The sequence below is a fragment of the Trematosphaeria pertusa genome, assembly GCF_010094035.1.
Source record: "Trematosphaeria pertusa strain CBS 122368 unplaced genomic scaffold BU26scaffold_4, whole genome shotgun sequence".
Taxonomy (NCBI): Eukaryota; Fungi; Ascomycota; class Dothideomycetes; order Pleosporales; family Trematosphaeriaceae; genus Trematosphaeria; species Trematosphaeria pertusa.
In genome coordinates this window covers 1337248-1355876 of record NW_022987215.1, presented here as the reverse complement: position 1 = coordinate 1355876, position 18629 = coordinate 1337248, and the positions used below count along the sequence as shown (strand labels likewise).

At 54.1% G+C, this 18629-nt stretch overlaps 5 protein-coding genes across 5 annotated transcripts; 4 read left to right on the top strand and 1 right to left on the bottom strand.

Annotated features, from left to right (window-relative positions):
- Window positions 1-1169: 1169 nt before the first annotated feature.
- On the top strand, window positions 1170-2759 carry BU26DRAFT_251797 (uncharacterized protein). Its single transcript, XM_033821141.1, has one exon. The coding sequence runs from the start codon at window positions 1266-1268 to the stop codon at window positions 2553-2555; it is 1290 nt and encodes a 429-aa protein (XP_033687138.1). The 5' UTR covers window positions 1170-1265; the 3' UTR covers window positions 2556-2759.
- A 151-nt stretch (window positions 2760-2910) lies between these two features.
- BU26DRAFT_516828 (putative cytochrome P450) lies at window positions 2911-4921 on the top strand. Its single transcript, XM_033828428.1, has one exon. The coding sequence runs from the start codon at window positions 2951-2953 to the stop codon at window positions 4616-4618; it is 1668 nt and encodes a 555-aa protein (XP_033687137.1). The 5' UTR covers window positions 2911-2950; the 3' UTR covers window positions 4619-4921.
- Window positions 4922-7228: 2307 nt separating this feature from the next.
- BU26DRAFT_548821 (uncharacterized protein) lies at window positions 7229-12186 on the top strand (the record flags this gene model as incomplete). The annotated part of the gene is made up of 4 exons (XM_033831962.1): window positions 7229-7730; window positions 7784-8503; window positions 8557-10698; window positions 10750-12186. The coding sequence occupies exons 1-4, from the start codon at window positions 7506-7508 to the stop codon at window positions 12184-12186; spliced, it is 4524 nt and encodes a 1507-aa protein (XP_033687136.1). The 5' UTR covers window positions 7229-7505.
- Window positions 12187-12360: 174 nt separating this feature from the next.
- BU26DRAFT_548820 (P-loop containing nucleoside triphosphate hydrolase protein) lies at window positions 12361-16090 on the bottom strand (the record flags this gene model as incomplete). Its single annotated transcript, XM_033831961.1, has 5 exons — window positions 15812-16090; window positions 15735-15755; window positions 14739-15685; window positions 13159-14661; window positions 12361-13105 (listed from the first exon to the last, which is right to left on the bottom strand). Exons 1-5 carry the CDS (start codon window positions 15872-15874, stop codon window positions 12361-12363), a joined length of 3279 nt encoding a protein of 1092 aa, XP_033687135.1. The 5' UTR covers window positions 15875-16090.
- A 419-nt stretch (window positions 16091-16509) lies between these two features.
- BU26DRAFT_502657 (PH domain-like protein) lies at window positions 16510-17826 on the top strand (the record flags this gene model as incomplete). Its single annotated transcript, XM_033826650.1, has 2 exons — window positions 16510-16737; window positions 16792-17826. The coding sequence occupies 2 exons, from the start codon at window positions 16510-16512 to the stop codon at window positions 17824-17826; spliced, it is 1263 nt and encodes a 420-aa protein (XP_033687134.1).
- Between the last annotated feature and the right edge of the window lie 803 nt (window positions 17827-18629).

Below are 18629 nucleotides of genomic sequence, written 5' to 3'. Positions count from 1 at the left end.
GAGACTTTGCATTCGACAGGGGTATGCCTCTGCACACCGCTCAAATCCAGAACCGTCGGTTTCTCTTCAATGAGTCAGACTGGAAAGAGCGCGTCTAGCAAGCAGGTCCTTCGAAGCTGTATTGCTTGTGCTCTGTATGCGAGACCGCAGTGCACCCCGGGCACAAGCCGGTGCATTCTGAGTACTGAACAGACCAACATCGGGCCACGATTTCGACCAGATAGGCATCACTGGAATTCCGGGCCAGCGCTGACCTTCCCTCAGTAGCGGAATCGGGGGAGGTGCCTCAACACCATGCTCCGCGTACGAGATGCATTAGACATAACTTCAGGCGCTGGAGGAGGAAGGCGAGTCGATATCTAAGCTGAGCTACTTGCATTGCTTGCTTCTATTACACTTGCTAAAAGACAGCTCTAATACGAATTGAACAGAACCATCGGCTCCTCGGTATTATACTATCGGACTCTCACATGCAGCTCAGTGCTGTTGAGCTCATCGCCAGGCCGGGGGATCCACGATGCCGTTCCCTCTGAGAATGCAGTGCATTGAAGCATCCGTGGCTAGAAGCATGCGCGGAGCCGTCCTGCTGACCTACTCTGTACTTCGCTCCGAGACAGCAAGAGGAAGAGGGGGTTACTCGTCTACGACACGATTAGCACCTCGAACCATCGTGATAGGTTCTTCCGCATAGAGCGGTGTGATGACTCGCACTAGCGTCTGGCCCAGACGCATTCATCGCTTATCTTTGTGCAGCTTCGGAAGGCAGCACTTCCCCCGCAACGAAAATCAATGCATTCCTCCGGCAGAATTGTATGGCTGTGTTTATTTTATGACTTGCGTGGGTGTGGTAGCACCACCGTGGGACGAATGACGTGTGATTCGTGTCCACGTGATGCGTGGGGTTACGGGTGGAGGCGAAAAACGCCCCTGATGCTCGTGAATGTGGAATGCCTCGTGTTAAAAACCAGGATGTCCACGAGCGAAAGTTTTGCTTTTGCTTCACATTTTTTTACACTACGTACCTACTTTTCCATGAAGCAGGCAGCTGTGACTGAAGATGCTGCTGGAGCATAGCCTTCACAGGTTGTTCGCAGGTCTACCCAGTATTGAAGGTCGGTCTTCTCTGTTTAAATCGAGGAGTTTTACTCGTTCAGCCTTCTAATCCACACGTACCCAGTCATCGAACCTAGAATTCCTCCCGACATAGACTCCACCTCAGAGCGCCTCATTGCTTAGCGCCCGTTTCAGCTTTGTGCGACAACAGTATGCCACACCCTTCTTTTCCTACTTTCGATCCCTTACCGAAACAAGAGTACGGTGACTGCGAGAACACGGACCAGAAGCGTGCCCGGTCTTCGTCGGTCCTAGCCCGCCTCTTTTCCCGGAAGCGTCGTCCGCGCACCGCCACGAATGCTTCCTATGCCCAGGGGCTTCCCATAACTCATAGTTCCCATCATGAAGAAAATACCCCCGAGCTAACTTGCCGAGACGCAACAACAACAGTGAATCAACCCAAGTCCACCATGGACACCCAAGTACTCAATCCATCAAGGCCAGATCGCCCCGAAGACAGGGGTATGTGGATGTGCAACCATCCGCAACCAGTTACGCCGCCCGCTAGGAGGGCACCCGTAGTCCTAGATAAGAGCATGGAGAATTGGTTGAGAGAGCAATCTATGGAGCCGCAAACGGCGTTCCGCTCTGACAAGGGGTATCGTAATCCGCGGCTGCGGAGATTAGAAGCGCTGCAGCGCAGGTCGACGAAGGAGGCGCTGAAAGCGATCGGCGCGGCGGCTTTGGGCCGTGGCACTAGGGCCCCGAAGGAGGAGGACAAGCCGGCCGAAGTAGAAAACGAGAGAGTGAATCGCTCCAGCAGGCCCACCACGCCTGACCGCAACCCTCCCGCCCAAGAAAACGACGCAGACGACGAAGACGAGAGCCCACCCTGGCCTCCCTCCAGCTTTTCCCGCGAAGCCGTCCAACCCACGCCGCTCCCCTACAAATGGACCATGCCGCGCAACAAACTCTACCGCGAAGCGTACTACGGCGCGACGAAAGCGCTGCCCGACTCGGAAATCGAGTCCATGATGAACAGCGGCTGGCTCATCGAAGACGCCACGGGCCTCCGTTACGCTATCAACGGCAAGTACATCCTCTACTCCATCGGCAAGGGCAAAGCGCCCGAGGCCCCTGAAAACCTGAAGCCCGACCTCGTCAAAGAGCACGTGGCGCGTACGCTGGGGCGCGTGAATCTAGAAGGCGAGGAGGAGGTCCAGCGGCCGGGGACGCCGCTTGAGGATCCGCGACGGGCGTGGGAGAGCGATCCGGGGATGGTGGGGAGTAGCAGATGGAGGGGCCGGAAGAGCGTGCGGTTCAATGTGAACAAGGATATATTTGATGAGAGGGGGCAGTTGGTGGTGGAGCTGGTGATGGATAATGAGGGGAAGAGTAGGGAGATGAATAGAGCTTGGAGGGAGGGGAGGAGGGAGAGGAGGAAGAAGGAGAAGGAGGTTGAGGCGATTAGTGGAGAGGGGATGGGGGATTTGGAGATTTGAGCGTTGGTGCGTTTTGGCGTTGCATTGCATTGCATTGGGATTCAGGTTTGTTGGTGGGAATACAATAGCGCTGGCGTTTTCGGAATGTGATTAGAGATCCGGTTGAGCTGTAGTAGATGTTACTATGGTATCTCGTGCGAGTGCTGTCGTTTGCGGATATACCAGGCTTTCTTCCTCGGGCAAAATGCCGCGACCCTTTCGCGCCATTTTCCTATGCACTGTGACGCTAGCTCACTCGTACGAGTAGAGCCAGCAGCACTGCAGCAGCCATTCCCAGCCAAGATTAGGCCGCCCTGTCTGACAGTAAGCACCAGCTTACCTGAGAACGTACAAATTAACCACCTCCACCATGCCACCAGCTATCAAACCGTAAACCAACAACCCCTCGAGCCAACATGTGGACATACGTGCTTCTCGCGCCATTCTCCCTCTTCTTCGCCTACCGCGCCTGCAACCTGCTGCGCAATTACCTCGCGGCTCGCCGCTACAGCGTCCCGATCATTCTGTTACCCGTCTCCTTCGAAGATGCGTGGTGGATCCCGCTGCGGCCACTCTTCTCCTGGGTCGAACGGCTCCCTTTTAATCTCGGATCATGGTATATCTTCACCACCATGGGCTGGCCCACCGAGGACGAATACCGCACCGTCTCCCGTCTCGGCGAAACATTTGTTCTCTGTTCACCCACTCGCAACACAATCGCGACATGCTATCCGCCCGCACTCCAGAAGGTGTTTGGTGAGCATAAGAACTGGCCCCAGCCGGAGTCGCAAAGCCAGATGTTCGCATTCTATGGGCAGAATGTGAGCTCGACAAATGGGGCAGAGTGGCAGCGACATCGGAAGATTACCGCGAGAGCGTTCAGTGAGGCTACCTGTCGGGAGGCGTGGCAGGAGACAGTGAGAAGGGTGAAATCTGTTGATTTTGAGCGCGAGAGTGAGAGGACGCTGGGACGGGTGCGGACCACGTTTGATTTGCTTGCTATGCAAGTGCTCGCAAACGTAGGGTTTGGCCAGGATATTGAGTTGACTAGTGTGCCGCCGGGTCATCGAGAGAGCTTGATGGGAAGCCTGGGGTTTATCTTGGAGCATGTTATGCTCACCCTGGTGTTTAACAGTCTGAAGGCGCCGGATATTATGCTCCCGGGGATCCTGAAGAGGCTAAAAGTATCCGTGGCCGAGTTTAGGTTGTATATGAAAGAGGCGGTACTTCGACATATGCAAGCCTCGAAGACGAAGACCGATCAGCCCGGGAGAACGAGCCTTCTAGAAGCGATGGTGAAAGCCAACGAAGCAGAGAAACAGCAGCTGCAAAAGACTACGAGCAGGCCCTCCTATTTGACCGAGTCGGAGTTGTACGGGAATATCTTTGTCTTCAATCTCGCAGGGTACGAAACGACGGCTTCGACTCTGACTTTCGCACTACCATACCTGGCCGCGCATCCGGAGACCCAGGACTGGGTGATCGAAGAGGTGGACAGATACTATGTCCAACGTTCAACCGATGATGAATACGAGAACACATACCCCAAGCTCGTGCGCTGCCTTGCCGTCATGCACGAAACGCTTCGACTAGCAAGTCCCGCGCCACTCCTCGTTCGCTCACCAAACGAGCCTACCGAGCTTCCAGTGTCAACATCCGACGGTCCGACCACCGTTACCGTAGACCCCGGCACACTCGTCGGCGGCAACTTCTACGGCGCCCATCTTTCTTCGCGCTGGGGTCCAGATGCGGAAACCTTCGACCCCAAGCGCTTCGTATCCATCTCTTCTGCGGGAGAAGAGCGCGTAGCCGTTCCAGAAGGGCCCATGTACTGTCCATGGATATTTGGGACGCGTGTTTGCCCAGGGAAGAAGTTCAGCCAGGTGGAATTTGTAGCGTTGATCGCGCAGATTATGTCCGAGTGGAAGATCGATGTGCTGAGACTGGAAGGAGAGGATGAGCAGGTTGCGCGCGGAAGGCTGATGGGGGTCCTCAAGGAAAAGTATTTCAATATCAGTACGCACCTGAAGCGGCCGGAGGATGCTGGGGTGAGGTTCGTGCGACGAAGGAGGGCACATGTCTGATAGGAATGGCTGAGCCTTACTTGCGAAGGCGCAAGGGAAGCGCGGTTCCAAGTGCGCCACCGCTGAACGATACCAGGGGCAGCTGTAGGGCCACAAACTATGGACGGTCGTTAACTGAGTTTGCTGGATTGCGCCATGGAGGGCCTGGATCCAGTGTGGACTGCAGATGGCACAACTGGTGTACGGCCAGAGCCTATGTACTCGTTCGTTGATCCCGGATCCCACTGTTAGGGATGAAGTAAAGGTGAATGCGGGAAGTTGATCTTCATTCAACGATTCTGTCGCCGTGGGGACCCTCGAGCGCCCTCGCACACGCAATCCGAATTAAATGTCGTATATATATTAAATAAAAGAGCACATCCTTCAACAAACGAACTACGTCAGCAGCTGCTGGACTCGCCGGGACAGCGCCGCGGATTGGGAAGTCTGACTGCCCTTCCGTTTAAGCCGCAGCCTATAGAGCGCCAAACCTTTAGGACTGACCTAGTTCGGAGTTCGAGTATGGTCGTCACCATAGTACAGCAAAATTCTATAGGGGTTTTCTGGGCCTGCGGGTTTCTTTTTGCTATTTCTTTCTTTATTCTTTTGCGCTATTTCTTTTGCGCTATTTTTTTTGGGCTTTTATTTGGATGGACGCGGCTGTGGGTGAGGAGAAGGTGTTGGTTTGAAATTCCGAGTACGTCCAGACCATAGGGCCGTGCATGTACGCTGGAGCTACGAATCGCCAATGCCTTCCTTCAGAGCGGATGATGGCAGGGAGACTGCACCCTAGAAACAGGGCAATGGAATCTCCTGCTTTGAGAAATTGTGAGCCAATCCCGAGGTGACCATTCTTAGTCTTGAACATGACTTTGCGATCCAAAACCTTCCGAACAGCCGTTTGTGAAGAGAGTGATATCTTGCCTGGTTGTCAAATCTCAAATCGAGAATAAGAGTAAGTTCGCGGTGAAGATGAAGATCGACAGTCTCCGTGTCTTTCTTCAAGTTTCGAATTGCGTTCATCCACTTTAGGACATCCCCCCCTGTGTACCGAGTAGTACCCGTAAAGCCCCACGTGACAGCAAGCCCAAGGAAGAAGAAAGCAAGATTTCTTGATTCCGATGGAACTGCAATTTGTCTCGGGCGCTTCACCAAATATGATTATCCACTCTTGTAGCGTGTCAAGCTCAGACTTCTGAGCCCCGGGTTCTTGGAGGGAATGATAGTTCGGGAAAGATGGTGAGGTCTCCTGGATAATATTGGATATCCCGCCGCGAAGCGTGAGCAGTGTACTGTCCGCGGAAATGTAGTAGAACATCTGGTTGTACCCTCTTCCCAGGGTTTTCTTCCACGGTGCCACATGACTAATAGGACGTGTGTCGGACCAGTCTGGAACCCAAGAAGGAAGCTGAGAAACTCCGGTAGTGCCCGTGACTGATGATAAGATGGATAGGCTGTTATCGTGGCGGATCGCTAGAGCAGCAGCCTCTCGATATACTTCCGCGACAGATTTCGAGTTATCTGGCGCTGGGGCTTGAACTCCTAAAAGAGTTAACAATCCTTGAAAAGCGAAGATCTTATCCCTAGACTCTGTGGAGTCTTGTGGTCGAGCGAGAAGGAGCAGACTGGTGCAATTGGTGACTTTGAGACGTTTTTCTTTCTCGCTCTTACGCACGTGCTGTACGTATCTCCACATCTTCCAATGGAGATGGACTCTGCGGATACTCTCCAACGTAAAAGTGTACTTCTCACTGGTTGCGAGGAATGACATGAACTCGTTCAGCTGGAGTGACGAATCGCCACAGATCATGATGCACTCGCGCGATAGTGCTACTTCTTGGAGTGGCCACACACGATCGAACCAGGGTTGTTCGAACAATGTATTGAGTTGCTGAATTGTTGTTTTATCGCCAACCGCAGCTGACCTTCTTCACTCGCTGAGGTGATCCCCAAGCGTAGGAAAGTGCCTCATATTCTGGAGGACTATCCAAAGACACCTCTCAAATCTCACAGCGAAGAGCGGAATCAGCATGTCCTGGAAGCAAGTCCAGGACGCGGATATTCCGCTGGCTTTGTAAAGGCTGATGTACATATTTGGTTCGCTTGGGCTGACGCATGGCCACATTCGGTAAAAGCTGTAGTCGTAGAAAATGGGAGTGTGGAATGACTGCTGAAGTGCATGTAATGGCACCTATATCATGAGTAGTGACGAGAAGGTCGTGTGAGGCTGAAGGCAACCATATCTGCGAGCTCAGCCCACTGAAGTATATTGACCCTAGTAGAAGATCACACGTTATGATTGTGACGAATGAGACAATACCTGCAAAGCGACGTGCAGGTAACCCAGCCGATGCTGTGTTGGAAGCGATAAGGTGGGGCGGCGGGGCGAAGTGCAGGAGGAATTGACCGGTAAACTTGCAACAATGCCATTGGCAGGGCCCGCGGATTGCCTGAGGAAAGAGGCAGTGAGCGAATTTTACTTGAGCCTCCACGTCTGTGGAAGATTCTTGAAGAAAAGTTGATTGTGCAGGTGGGCCCTGGAGGGAGGTTTGGCGCTAATCCCCTCCGAGAAGCAACGGGAAAGGCCCTGCGGTCATGAATACTTCGTCCCGCTCACCTACGCTCACACCGGGGAACTTCTGGAGATGTCTAAGAGCTCAAAATTTTGATTCAGGATGTCCACGTTCAAGATATGGCCATCGCAGGGGTTTTCAGTCACGTGTTAACTTGGTCCCGCCGAAAAGGGACTAGATGATCTGCAACGATGCAGACGTGAGTTGGGGGCGCATTTTCAGCTTCGGCCACGCCTTTTCGCTGCGTCCTGACGAGACGCCATGCTCGCTTCCTTCCCATTCTCATCGAGCGCTGATTTTGTGAAGCCCTCAAGCGCCGCTTCTTCTTCCGTGTCATGACGGATCTAGAGACTCCAACGGATGCGAATCCCTCATCCACGGCAGGACACGCGCCGGCCCGGGATCAATACTCGATTGCCGACTCAGCCTCAGATCGACCCAGAAGTCTGGATGACGAGAGTCACGATAGCGAATTTAGTGACATAAACACCGTTCTCTACATTCAAGATCACACCTTCAAACAATACGTCTTTCCGTGGGAGCGAGCTCAGGAATGGGCAGTGAGTTCACCGAAACTTTCGTTCATGTGTAAAAGCTCAATTTCCGCCTGTAGAACGTTAAAAGCTTTTTGGAAGAGATCTACGCGCGCAAGCACGATGGAGAGTATCTAGACGACATCCGCAATGATCGGTTTGATGTCTTGACTAGTGACGGCGACGTCATATTGCCTCCTGTCTGGGCCGCTGTTATTCGTCCTGGCTCTGCCGTTCGAATAACATTCCCAGCGCATGATGTCTCATCGGATTTGGGCGGGCGACGCCATAGTCCTCCTGGTCATCGTGTAGGATTCGCCGATGTAGATGTGGATGTGGGAGATGATGGAAGCGAACGATCCCCTTCTCAGCGGCGTTGGTCGAGCAGTATAGAATTCTCACCGACTGGCCCGTATGAGGGAATTGAGAGTTCTATAGAGGATGAGGAGGAGACCACCGAGCCTGCTCCGCCACCAGAGCCTACTCGTGTGGTCATCGCTCCTACGGATACGGAAGGAAACAAGCTCTCCTTTATGGCCAATACTAGGTGGTTTGGTACTCATTCAGAATCGAGCAAAGAAACCGGAAGCAACGGCGAAGATCTCAAGAAGCCTCCCGAAGGGGGTGCGATGAACGCCGAAAACCTCAAGATTACCAAGGCGCTTACGGTTTCAGCGGAGGGTAGAACGACACTACAGGTTCATACGCTTCCAGGGCCAGAGAACTCTGCTTTTTCCTCTAGTGTTGGCATTCGATGGTATCACACTCGTGCTGATAAATTGGATTGGACGCAATTCAAGGTCTGTTGCTCCACGTAATGATCCCTAATCATATTGCACTAACAAGCTAAAAGAGTACTTGCTCGAACGTGCCAGGTCTGAGTGAGCGATCGCAAAAGCTCGTTATGAGAACGCTACAGAAAGTAGAGAAGGAGAAGCTCAAAGCATTTCTTGGTGGAATGTTCATCGAACCCGGGACGGTATTGCGCGGCGACGAGAGCGAGCAACCAGAGCCCCTTTGGGTCATATTCTCCTGCGTCCCATATTTCGACCTTCGAAAACCTTCCAGAACTACCCCTTCCCAAAGTGACCGTCTCCATCCTCCAAGAACTTTGGTACAGTCATACTACCCGTATGAGCCTGTTCAAGAGCGGGACGCAGAGCAAGCGTACAGGAAATTTGGGAACGATCGCACCAACAGTCTGATCCACGTACCATCATTGTGGATGATGAATATTGGATCCTCTACAGTCGTTACATGCGGATATCGAACACTTGCGAGCGAATTAGTCAAGTCGATCGAAGTCGTCCAGGAGGATCCGAAACAGCTGAATATGGACGTAGATGGAAACACGTCGACTAGTATTCGGCTGACCGATCAGAATGGCCGCGTCCTTCTCTACTCACTCGACGAGTGCAAGACCTTCTTCGAATTGGAGCAGAGGCTCCGAGAATTGGGGTGCGTTACGGCATTTCCTGGCTACGAGCAGAGTCTGCCGTTGGCTTGGAATAGCCCATATGGTGATAAGAAGGTCACGGCTCGCAATTGGCTCGAGATTACCCTGCAACGAGGTCTCCTTTTCGTCAACCTTGCAGTCATTGATGAGAACAAGGCCAAAGAGTTGGATGACGAAATCCCTGCGGGACGACCCCAGCATATCCGGGCAACCACGCTGTCGAAGGACTCGGTCCCACCATTTTTCCAATGGCCGGTGAAATCAAAGACGATTCCTTTTCCAAAAGATCCCGTTGCCGCCGATGACTCGCAGTGTATACACTGTCTAGACCTCGTCGAGAAAGCAATATTGAGCGAGACTCTGCCTGATTACGACACGACAGGAATGGTGGACCGTAGTTTTACGTCCACAGAGTACTACGAGGCCCTCCAGGAGGACACCATCGACCACGTCAACGCCCTCTTCGCCTCGCTGGAGCAAACGCAAGCTACACTAGGAGAAGGCCCATCGCAGCGTACGTACCACCAGGCTGTCATCGAAGGCCAATGCTCCCAATTTACAGAAAAGGCTGGTAATTTTGTCAGTGTCGTGCACAAGACATTCAAGCTTTTCCTATCGGATGTGGACCAGAGTACGATACTACGCAAAGTGTGGGGAGCCATGGCGAATATTGCATCAATCATTAGGACAATTCAACAGCGCGACATTTATAAGCCCGATCCCGAGGAATACAAGAACGATCGATGGAGGACACCCATCCGCAAGGGACGCACTTGGTACATTCGGGCCCACTATCCGAGATCGCTGGTAGTTGATCCTCCCTTGCCGAAGAGTAACGACGCCTTTGCAGAATTCGTAAAGAATTGCACGAGATGTCAAAGCCCAAAACCTTTCCTTGATCCCAACGATGCTCTAGCGCATCTCCGATCCCACCACCAGCATAGTGGAAAGGCTGAGTCACTTGACCCGAACACCCGCTCCTACGTAGATGATGTGAACCTGAAGGACTGGATACGCAATGAGGACGAATATCTCCTGGAGACCTCGAATGCGGGATGTCTTGCTCTCCTCAATGAAGCGCTGGCGGCTTCAGGCAGTGTTCTCCGCGAACTAACAGAACTCGTTGATGGAGTAAAGAAACAGGACGGTAACTTGTCCGAGCTCTATACCCTTCCACGCCAGCTCCTGGAAACCTTCCGAAGGATTGTCTTACTCTATCTTGCTGTTGAAAGAAGTTTACATTTTATTCGGGGACTCATCTCTGATACGCACCGACGCCACGAGCACGGAGATCCATCTTTAAGAGAGGGGCTTCAGGCATTGGAGCGCTTCAGCGAGAGTATAATGACGCCTCTGCGCCAGGCGCGAGCGACCCTGTGCGAGATGGTGCGTTCCCCTTCACCGAATTACCCCTGGAAAAGGATGTCTTTAGGTCCCGAGTACATATGTAGCTGGCTCATGAGGCGCCTGTTGGTCAGACCACTGGGGGACCAGAGCATGACGGTCGCAGATATATATCGGGAGTATCTTTCAACCCTGGTAAGCCACATATCAATCCAATATTTGGGAAACATATACTAATGTGATCAGCAATTCCAAGTCAATCACCGGCCAGGAAAACGACTTCTCCGAACCCTAAACCTCCTACAGGAAGAGCTCATGATCCTCGCCGAAGTCAACACCTGGCAAACACGATTAATCGAAAACTACATGCGGGTTCTAGATGACTCTTCCTACGAAAAGGACATTCCCTTGCGCCGCGCGCTTTTCCCACACGAGCGTCTCCTCTTGAAGTCCAGTCTCGAGTATTTGGCCTTGACCCGTGAGGAGTACGCGGATCAAATCCGCCGCTGCGGCCCGCTATCCGACAGCACCAAGCAAAGCGCCGAAATCAACGAAGAGGATCACGGAAAAGCAATTCTCATCTTCACAGTTGTCACCGTCATCTTTCTTCCTCTCTCTTTCGTGACCTCCTACCTGGGGATGAACACCTCCGACATCCGCGACATGGACAACAAGCAGTCCCTCTTCTGGGCGATCGCAATTCCATTGACAACCATCACAATGGGCTCTATCCTCTTCATAGCATACAATGGCGACGAGCTCCGCGACCGCCTCTCCTCAATCTACCGCTCGCTGGCCGGAAAACAAAACCGCAGCACCACCGCGCGTGGCATATCTGTTGCCCAACGCAAACGCGCATCCAAGAACCCCTCCGATTCCTCTTCAACACTAGACTACAAATCCATCGCCGATGAGGCCGAGTTCGCGACCCCAAAACCCGACTTCTGGGACGACGACTACATGCGCGGCGCCCACGGGTTCCAGCACAGCCTCATTGAAAGCAGGATGCGACCGCTGACGAAAAGCGGGCTCGAGGTCACAGCCTACAACGACGACATTCTCTACGACGAGGACCTTCTCCCCCGGCGACGCCGTGCACGAAAAGACTACAGCAGTGCGAGCGCTCTGCCCCCTCTCCAGAACGTCTACCCAGTCCCGTCGACCGATCCTGCGATTTTCGACGCCAGACGTACCACCACACAGACCTATTCCCTCCCCGTCAACATCCAGTCCAAAGTGGCGGGCATAAAACTAGACACGTCCTATTACCCATCCCGTCCACAACCAATACCAATATCACTACCACGACCGCCTCCACATAGACCCTACTACCCCAACCCCTACGCCCGCGGCGCCCCTCCCCCTCCACCCGTCATCCCAGGCTACAACCCCAACGCTCCTACATACATCAAAGTGCACCGCAAGTACCTCGACCCCGAGACGCTTGCTTTCTACCAGCTGCCCTGGGAGTACGATCGCGTGGATCCTAATTACATCGTCATATTGAGGGAAATGCCCCGAGGGGAGACGGATGTGCTGTTTGAGCATACGCGCAAGTTGAGGGAGAAGAGGAGGGATGGAGGAGCGGTGGGGCTGGGCGGGAGGAAGGGGGAGTATACGTGGGTGAAGAAGGGGAGGGGGTATGGGCATGGATATGGGAAGGGGAGGGAGAGATACGTGTGAGCATGCGGAGGCGAGGGGACGCCGACGTAGCGGAGGGGGACGTCGGGTGATGCACGACACGTTCCGCGCGAAATGTAACCTTGTGAAGAATCGCAGTACTTTTCATTACTAAACATCCGTCCGTGTTCAGATAAGTTCCTCTATTCCTCACGCCCATCACCAAACCACCCCAACTTACCGCTTCAGCGTCTTCTGCTTCTCCGCATCCCTCACCAGCACCTCCCTAACAAGCAGCCCCTTCCTCCTCCTCACGCTCTCCATATACCTCTTCGCGACATTCTCTCTATCCGCCAGCTCGCCCAAGTCCTCCAGCTCATCCTCCGTAAACGGCACCCAGAAGGGGTCCTCATCCAGCATCTCAAAGCCCGCAAAGCGCAGCTGCGGACTCGCACTCCCAGAACTGCGCTTGCGGATCTCGTCGCTGAAGCCGAAAGATTCAGCGACCGGGAGGAGCGCGTTGATGGTGAAAGTCTGATTTCCCGTCGTCGACGCGGAGGATGTAGAGGATAGCGTTTCGGACAAGATTTGGCCGCGGCGGCGGGTGAGGACAGCGTAGACGCGCCCGAGGACGTCGGTGGAGGCGTTGATCTCGCAGTTGTACATGGCGAGCAGCATGCGGGGCGACCAGTCGAGGAAACCCTGGTGAATGGCGCTGCGGACCGTCTTGATGACTTCGCCTGTGAGGCGGCCCATGCGGTCTGCACCTGTTTCTTCGGGTGGGGAAGTGGCGACAGAGATTTCTTCGAGGAAGACGGCGACGCCCTGGACGGGCTCCGCGCAGAGAGGCCCCTGTGCTGTGGCAAGCTGGAAGGCGTAGCTTATCTTGTCGGCGAATGAATGTGGGGTTAGGGTGTGCGAGGTTGCGGGAGTGTCTTCGGTGGATTCTGGCTCGGGGTCGGGCGAAGATGTTTCGCGGAGCCTGTGATGTGTTAGTGGTTGTATGTTGGTGTGGTAGAGACTGGGCGTACTTACGCTCTCCCGCATATGCCGCCCTCTGTTGTGTCGACTAGGATGTTTGGTCCTATTCTGCGAGGCCCAAAAGCGGTGATCTTTTCGATGACGTCGGTCCAAACTTCTTTCTGTCCCTTGGCTTCTTCGAAAGCCTTCTGTAGCTGCTCCTTGAACTCGGCTAAGCTCAATGCATGCCCAATCTCTAGCTGCTCTGCCTCTTCCATGCCGTCCTGCTCAAGTTCGTCTGCAACTCGTTGCCGTCCCTCTTCAGCGCTCTCTGCATACAGTCTCTTAATGGCTCCAGAGTTTTTGCCAAGGAACTCAGTTACGCTTGGGGGTAATGGTCGAACTCGCAGGCGCACAATGACCTGCTTGCTTGTGGTAACTCCGATGACGGTACCTCGCGGTAGATCTGGATCTCTGGGAGGATTCATTTCGGCTGCTGCAACGATGGACTCGCGATACGGTACGATTGGCTCACCGGCCTGTATCTCGCACTTTGCAAAGCGTTCCCTGAGATCCTTCAAGCACCTCTCGAAATGAAGTTCGCCGGCCGTGAGAATGACATGCTCTCCGCTGCTTAGGACTTCATACTCCGCACAGGGGTCACTCTGCACGAGCATCTTCAGGCCATTGATCATCTTGTCTAGATCATATGGGTTCTCTGGTTCCAGCGCAACACGAACGATCGGATGTGTACCCATACTGATACCTGCGAGATTGACGGAGCCGGACAGCTGTGAGCAAAGCGTGCCTGACTTGAGGACGTGACCGGCAAGTCCACCTATGCCAAAGACTACACCTGCCGGTACGGTAGTTAATGGCTCCAGCCCGCGCCCCATCATTAGATACAGCGCAGTGACTTTGACCTTTCGCGGTTCCGGAGCAGCATGGGGCTTCGACGGTGTGAACTTCGGTCCTAGAACATAGACTTCGTCGCCGACGCTCAACGTGCCGGAATAGATGCGAGCAAAACCGATGAGATGTTCTGCTTCCTGCACTGTATCTGTCGTCTCTTCTGGGGTCTCTGTCTCGCCAAGTGCCGTGGAGCTCATTGCTGAAGTGAGGTCTCCCATTTCTGGATTCGCGCCATTTGCAAGAGCCTGCTGTCGAGCTATCTCTGCTCGTTTCTTGCGCGCGAGCTCTCTTGCCTCTTCTGCACTGAGCGCTCCGCCTCGCCGCTTGTTCTCCGGAAGTTCGCTTTCAGGCACAGCGACCATCTTGCTAACGTAGGCTACTACAGGTGCATTTTCCGAGATCTTGAACTCGGTCACCGCTTCCCGTACCTCGGCTGCAACGTAATCGGCACCCGGCGAGCTGTCAATTATCTCGGGCATCCGTTCGGCTTGCGCTTTGGGTGGAGAGGGTAGGTACTCGATAACGGAGACCAGCAGCGCCGTAGATAGAGGAAGCCAGGCTGCAAAGAGGGTAGTCAGGAGCGCCCGCGGGTCGCGCGACCGGAGGATGTGCGCTGGGATAGTTACGTTGAGGGACTTGGTGATCTTTTCAACCATTGCGGGATCTCTGTTGTAGAAAGAATGAGTATATTGGATAAGGTATGTACAACGCAAAGAAGACAGTTGGAGAGGAAATCCACGCACCCCTTCCCCTTGTTACCTCCTGTAGTGGCCTCATAGACTGCCCATATGTTGTCGAGAACTAGTTGGACGAACATTGGCTTAAGATGGCGGCCCTTAAGATGTTTAGATCCGAGAATTCGTTTCGTCTTGGGATCAAGATAGAAATCGCCCCACAGTACTTTCTCGAGAACGGAGCGTTTGATGCCAAGCTTTCGCTCATAGAGGCCTGCAAATTGCTTTACAGTAAAGGCCCATCCATCGATGGCGCTGCTGAAAATTACGTTGTTCTTCTCAGGAGCGAAGTAGATGTCCTCGTCGTCCTTTTCCTCGTATTCGGCAGGAGTGCTTGTGGTATCAATGCTATCGCCATTTTCGGTGACTGATGTCGGAGCGGAGCCTGCCTTCTCTGCGGCAGCAGCATTTAGCTTCTCCTCCATCTTTTCTCGCCACCTGAGGTCGTCGTCCATGCGCTCTCCTTGGTAAAAGCTGCCCATGACGGCATTTACCTGCTCAAGCAACTTGCCCAAATGTGTATACGCCTCTCCGGGGCTCATCTTGAGCTCTGTGATTAGCCTGTCCATTTTGTTAATAACGAGTAAAGGCTTCAGCTTCTCGATCCACGTCTGCCGAAGAACGGTGACGGTCTGACTACACACGCCTTCGACGGCATCTACAAGCACGACTGCGCCGTCGCACAAGCGTGACGCGGTCGAGACTTCATAGCTGAAGTCAATGTGCCCAGGTGAATCAATCAAATTGATCAAGAACTCCTTCTGCTCCGGCTTCGCTTCGGGAGCGGACCGCCGCAGTAGGGAAAAGTATAGCGAGATGGCAGAGGACTCCATAGTGATGCCTCGCAGCTGCTCATCTGGTCTCGAGTCTAGGTATCTTATCTTGCCGGCTAGTTTCGGTGAGATGATGCCGTTCGTGGCGATGAGGGCGTCGGTGAGGGAGGTCTTGCCATGGTCCTGTTGACTTTAGCAGAGATAGCGACCGGAGGAGGTCTAGCATGCGTACGACGTGGGCGAGAATGCATATCTGGGCACACTGTCAGCCTGGACCGTTGAATGAGGCTTCTGCAAGGTTTGATGTACGTTTCTGATGCCTTCAGCCGCCTGCTGTAGCGAGACCAGTTTCTCTGGGGCGACGACAGGCATCTTTGCTGCCTTTGTCCAACGTGGCTCTCAGAGGGTCCAGAGCCGCGACGGGCGAGGTACAGGATATCTGTCCGAGTGAGCCGCAGCGCAAGCCCGTGGCACGCTATCAGCCTGTCTCACGGGTGCTCCAGTCGTATCGCAGTGGGGCTGGCAAAAATAGCAGAATGAAAGGACTCTGGGCCGGAATAGGTGCGAGGCGCGGGTGTGCTGGTTGGTTGCGGATGAAGTTTTTGGGAAATTAGAAACGCGAGCGAAACCCCACCACTGGCGCTGGTGGCGGCGGGCTCGGCAGCACAAGCCTGAGACAAGACGTCAGGACCCGAGCTGCTCGCCCGAAGGTGACGGCTGCTCTTCTGCCCGCAACCACGCGTCCGCCGTTCGCTCTTCTCCTATAGATATCCAGCGGCTGCCGTCTGGACCCTCGGATCGATGGTGCGCTCCTACGTCCATGCATGGCCCCTGCCGCTCGCCTACTGCACTCCATTTGTCGATACATCTCCCTTCTATAGCACCTCGGAACTATAGTGCCCATACCTCGAGCCCAGACCACAACACCCGGAACAACACATCTTGAGCAACACACCTTCTCACTGTCGCGCACCCTCAATTGCCTCGTGGATGCCGAGCGCGCCGCCATGGCAGCAAGCATGGCGGAGAACGGCCAGCAAACGCCCTCCAAACCGCTGCCCATCCGCCCCACGGGCATGAAGATCCAGACGCCACTCCCCCAGCCGCGCGTTGAGGCCATCAAGGCGCACAATGCCGGCATGAACGTCATGTCGCCCGTCAACCAAAACGGCAGCTTCGAGTTCGATCGCGTCATCAAGGCTGGCACTGTGGTCAAGCGCACGCGGAAGACGAAGGTCAGGAGACGCGTTGAACCGATGCGGAATGCTATCGACAGCTAACGTGCGCAGCAATGGAAACCTATCCACATCGTCCTCCGCCCGAACCTGCTCTCCATCTACAAAGACAAAGATGAGACGAAGCTGCGCCACCAGATCACTCTCTCCGAGATCACGGCCGTCGCGCGCCAGAAGGACTCGAAGAAGAAGATGGACCATGTCTTCGGCATCTTCTCGCCCGCACGGAACTACCACCTCGGCGCATCGACAGAGAAGGAGGCGCAGGAGTGGGTGCATCTGATACGGGCTGAGGCGCGCATAGATGAGGAAGAGGAAGAGATGATCCTCATGAGCCCCACCGGCAAGAAGACCTTCACGGGCTTCGACAGAGCGACAAGGGAAACCATCGGATCGAGCTCCTCTGAGGCGGAACCCAGGCCGTCAAGTTCAATGCCGCCCGAAGCTCTACACAGCGCACGGCGACCGTCGCATACCCTGAATTACTCCGGCAACGACTACGGCTCGTTCTCAGACTTCTCCGACACAGGCGGGCCTGCACCTGCAGCGTTCCACGGCTCCGCCAATTCTCTTCCGCGGACCTCTCAACAAATCCCGAATGTTAGTCAGCAGAGCAATATTGGCACCACGCCAGACGACGAGCGCGTCGTGTACCACGGTTGGCTATATGTGCTCAAGTCAAAAGGCGGAGTTCGGCAGTGGAAGAGAGTCTGGGTTGTCCTGCGGCCAAAGGGGCTTGGTCTATATAAGAACGACCAGGAATACTCTGCCAACCTCATCATACCCTTCTCAAGCATTATCGACGCGGTGGATATCGACCCGGCGTCGAAGAGCAAGCAGTACTGCATGCAGGTCATCACCGAAGAGAAGAACCTGCGCTTCTGCGCACCAGATGAAGACTGCCTGGCAAAATGGCTTGGCGCATTCAAGAGCTTGCTGGTCAAGAGGAAAGAAGCGGAGCATCAGCGCGTGCTTCAGGCGGCCGGGAATGCAGGGAACGCTCAACCACCGAAGCAGGTTCCCAATGCTGCGCAGAAAGCGGCAGCTCCAGCTCCGAAAGCCCAGCAGCAACAGCCCACCGCGAAATAGCCACCTTCCTGACCTTTCGACCTCGCATTCTGTTCTTCCCATGCCGACACCTTGCCGACACCTTCTTGCCGAGCATATCTACTCGCCACACAGACACCCTTGTACCCTGTACATACCCCTTTCCTTTGTCAAATCAGCGGCACTCGCCCTCGATTCCAGATGCGTCAGCCCATCTTGCCAGTTCTTTTAGCGTTTCACTTTATGACATTGCACGATTTACGACTTCGCATACTAGCCGCCACATTCAGCATTGGCGGTTTCACCCCGGGGGGCGTACACTGCACTTCTTGGAAGTTGGATAATTGATGAACTGGGTTCATTCTGTCTTGGATAATTGTAGTCTACTGTGTAGCTGTGTAGTAGTAACTTTGTAATACGGATTGCTGGAGCTGGAACTGATTCGCATTGACCGGCTCATGCCATGTCAAATTCAGAATTTACCTGTATGAGTCCCCCTGCCTCGGCGCTTCAATTTTCGCTCTGTCTTTTGGTTCGCGGCGATATTCTTGCTCCAAAGATACGCTACCGCTAGATGTAGACGTCGGGAATGGAAGGAGGGGAGTCGCGCTTTCCTTTTCTTTCTTGACGTAGCTAAGGCTTGTTCACACCCTCCACATTCACAGCAGCCCTAAGTCGAGAAACCTTACAGAGCTGTACTTCTCAACCTTGGAAGTAAACAACGACATCGATCCTTTCTCTGCGTACCGCTGTCCACATCACGGGCCGGGAAAAAATAGCAGGCTAGCTGCGATGTTGCACGAGCGACTTACAACTCCACGCCGGTTTTCTATATCGCGACGCTC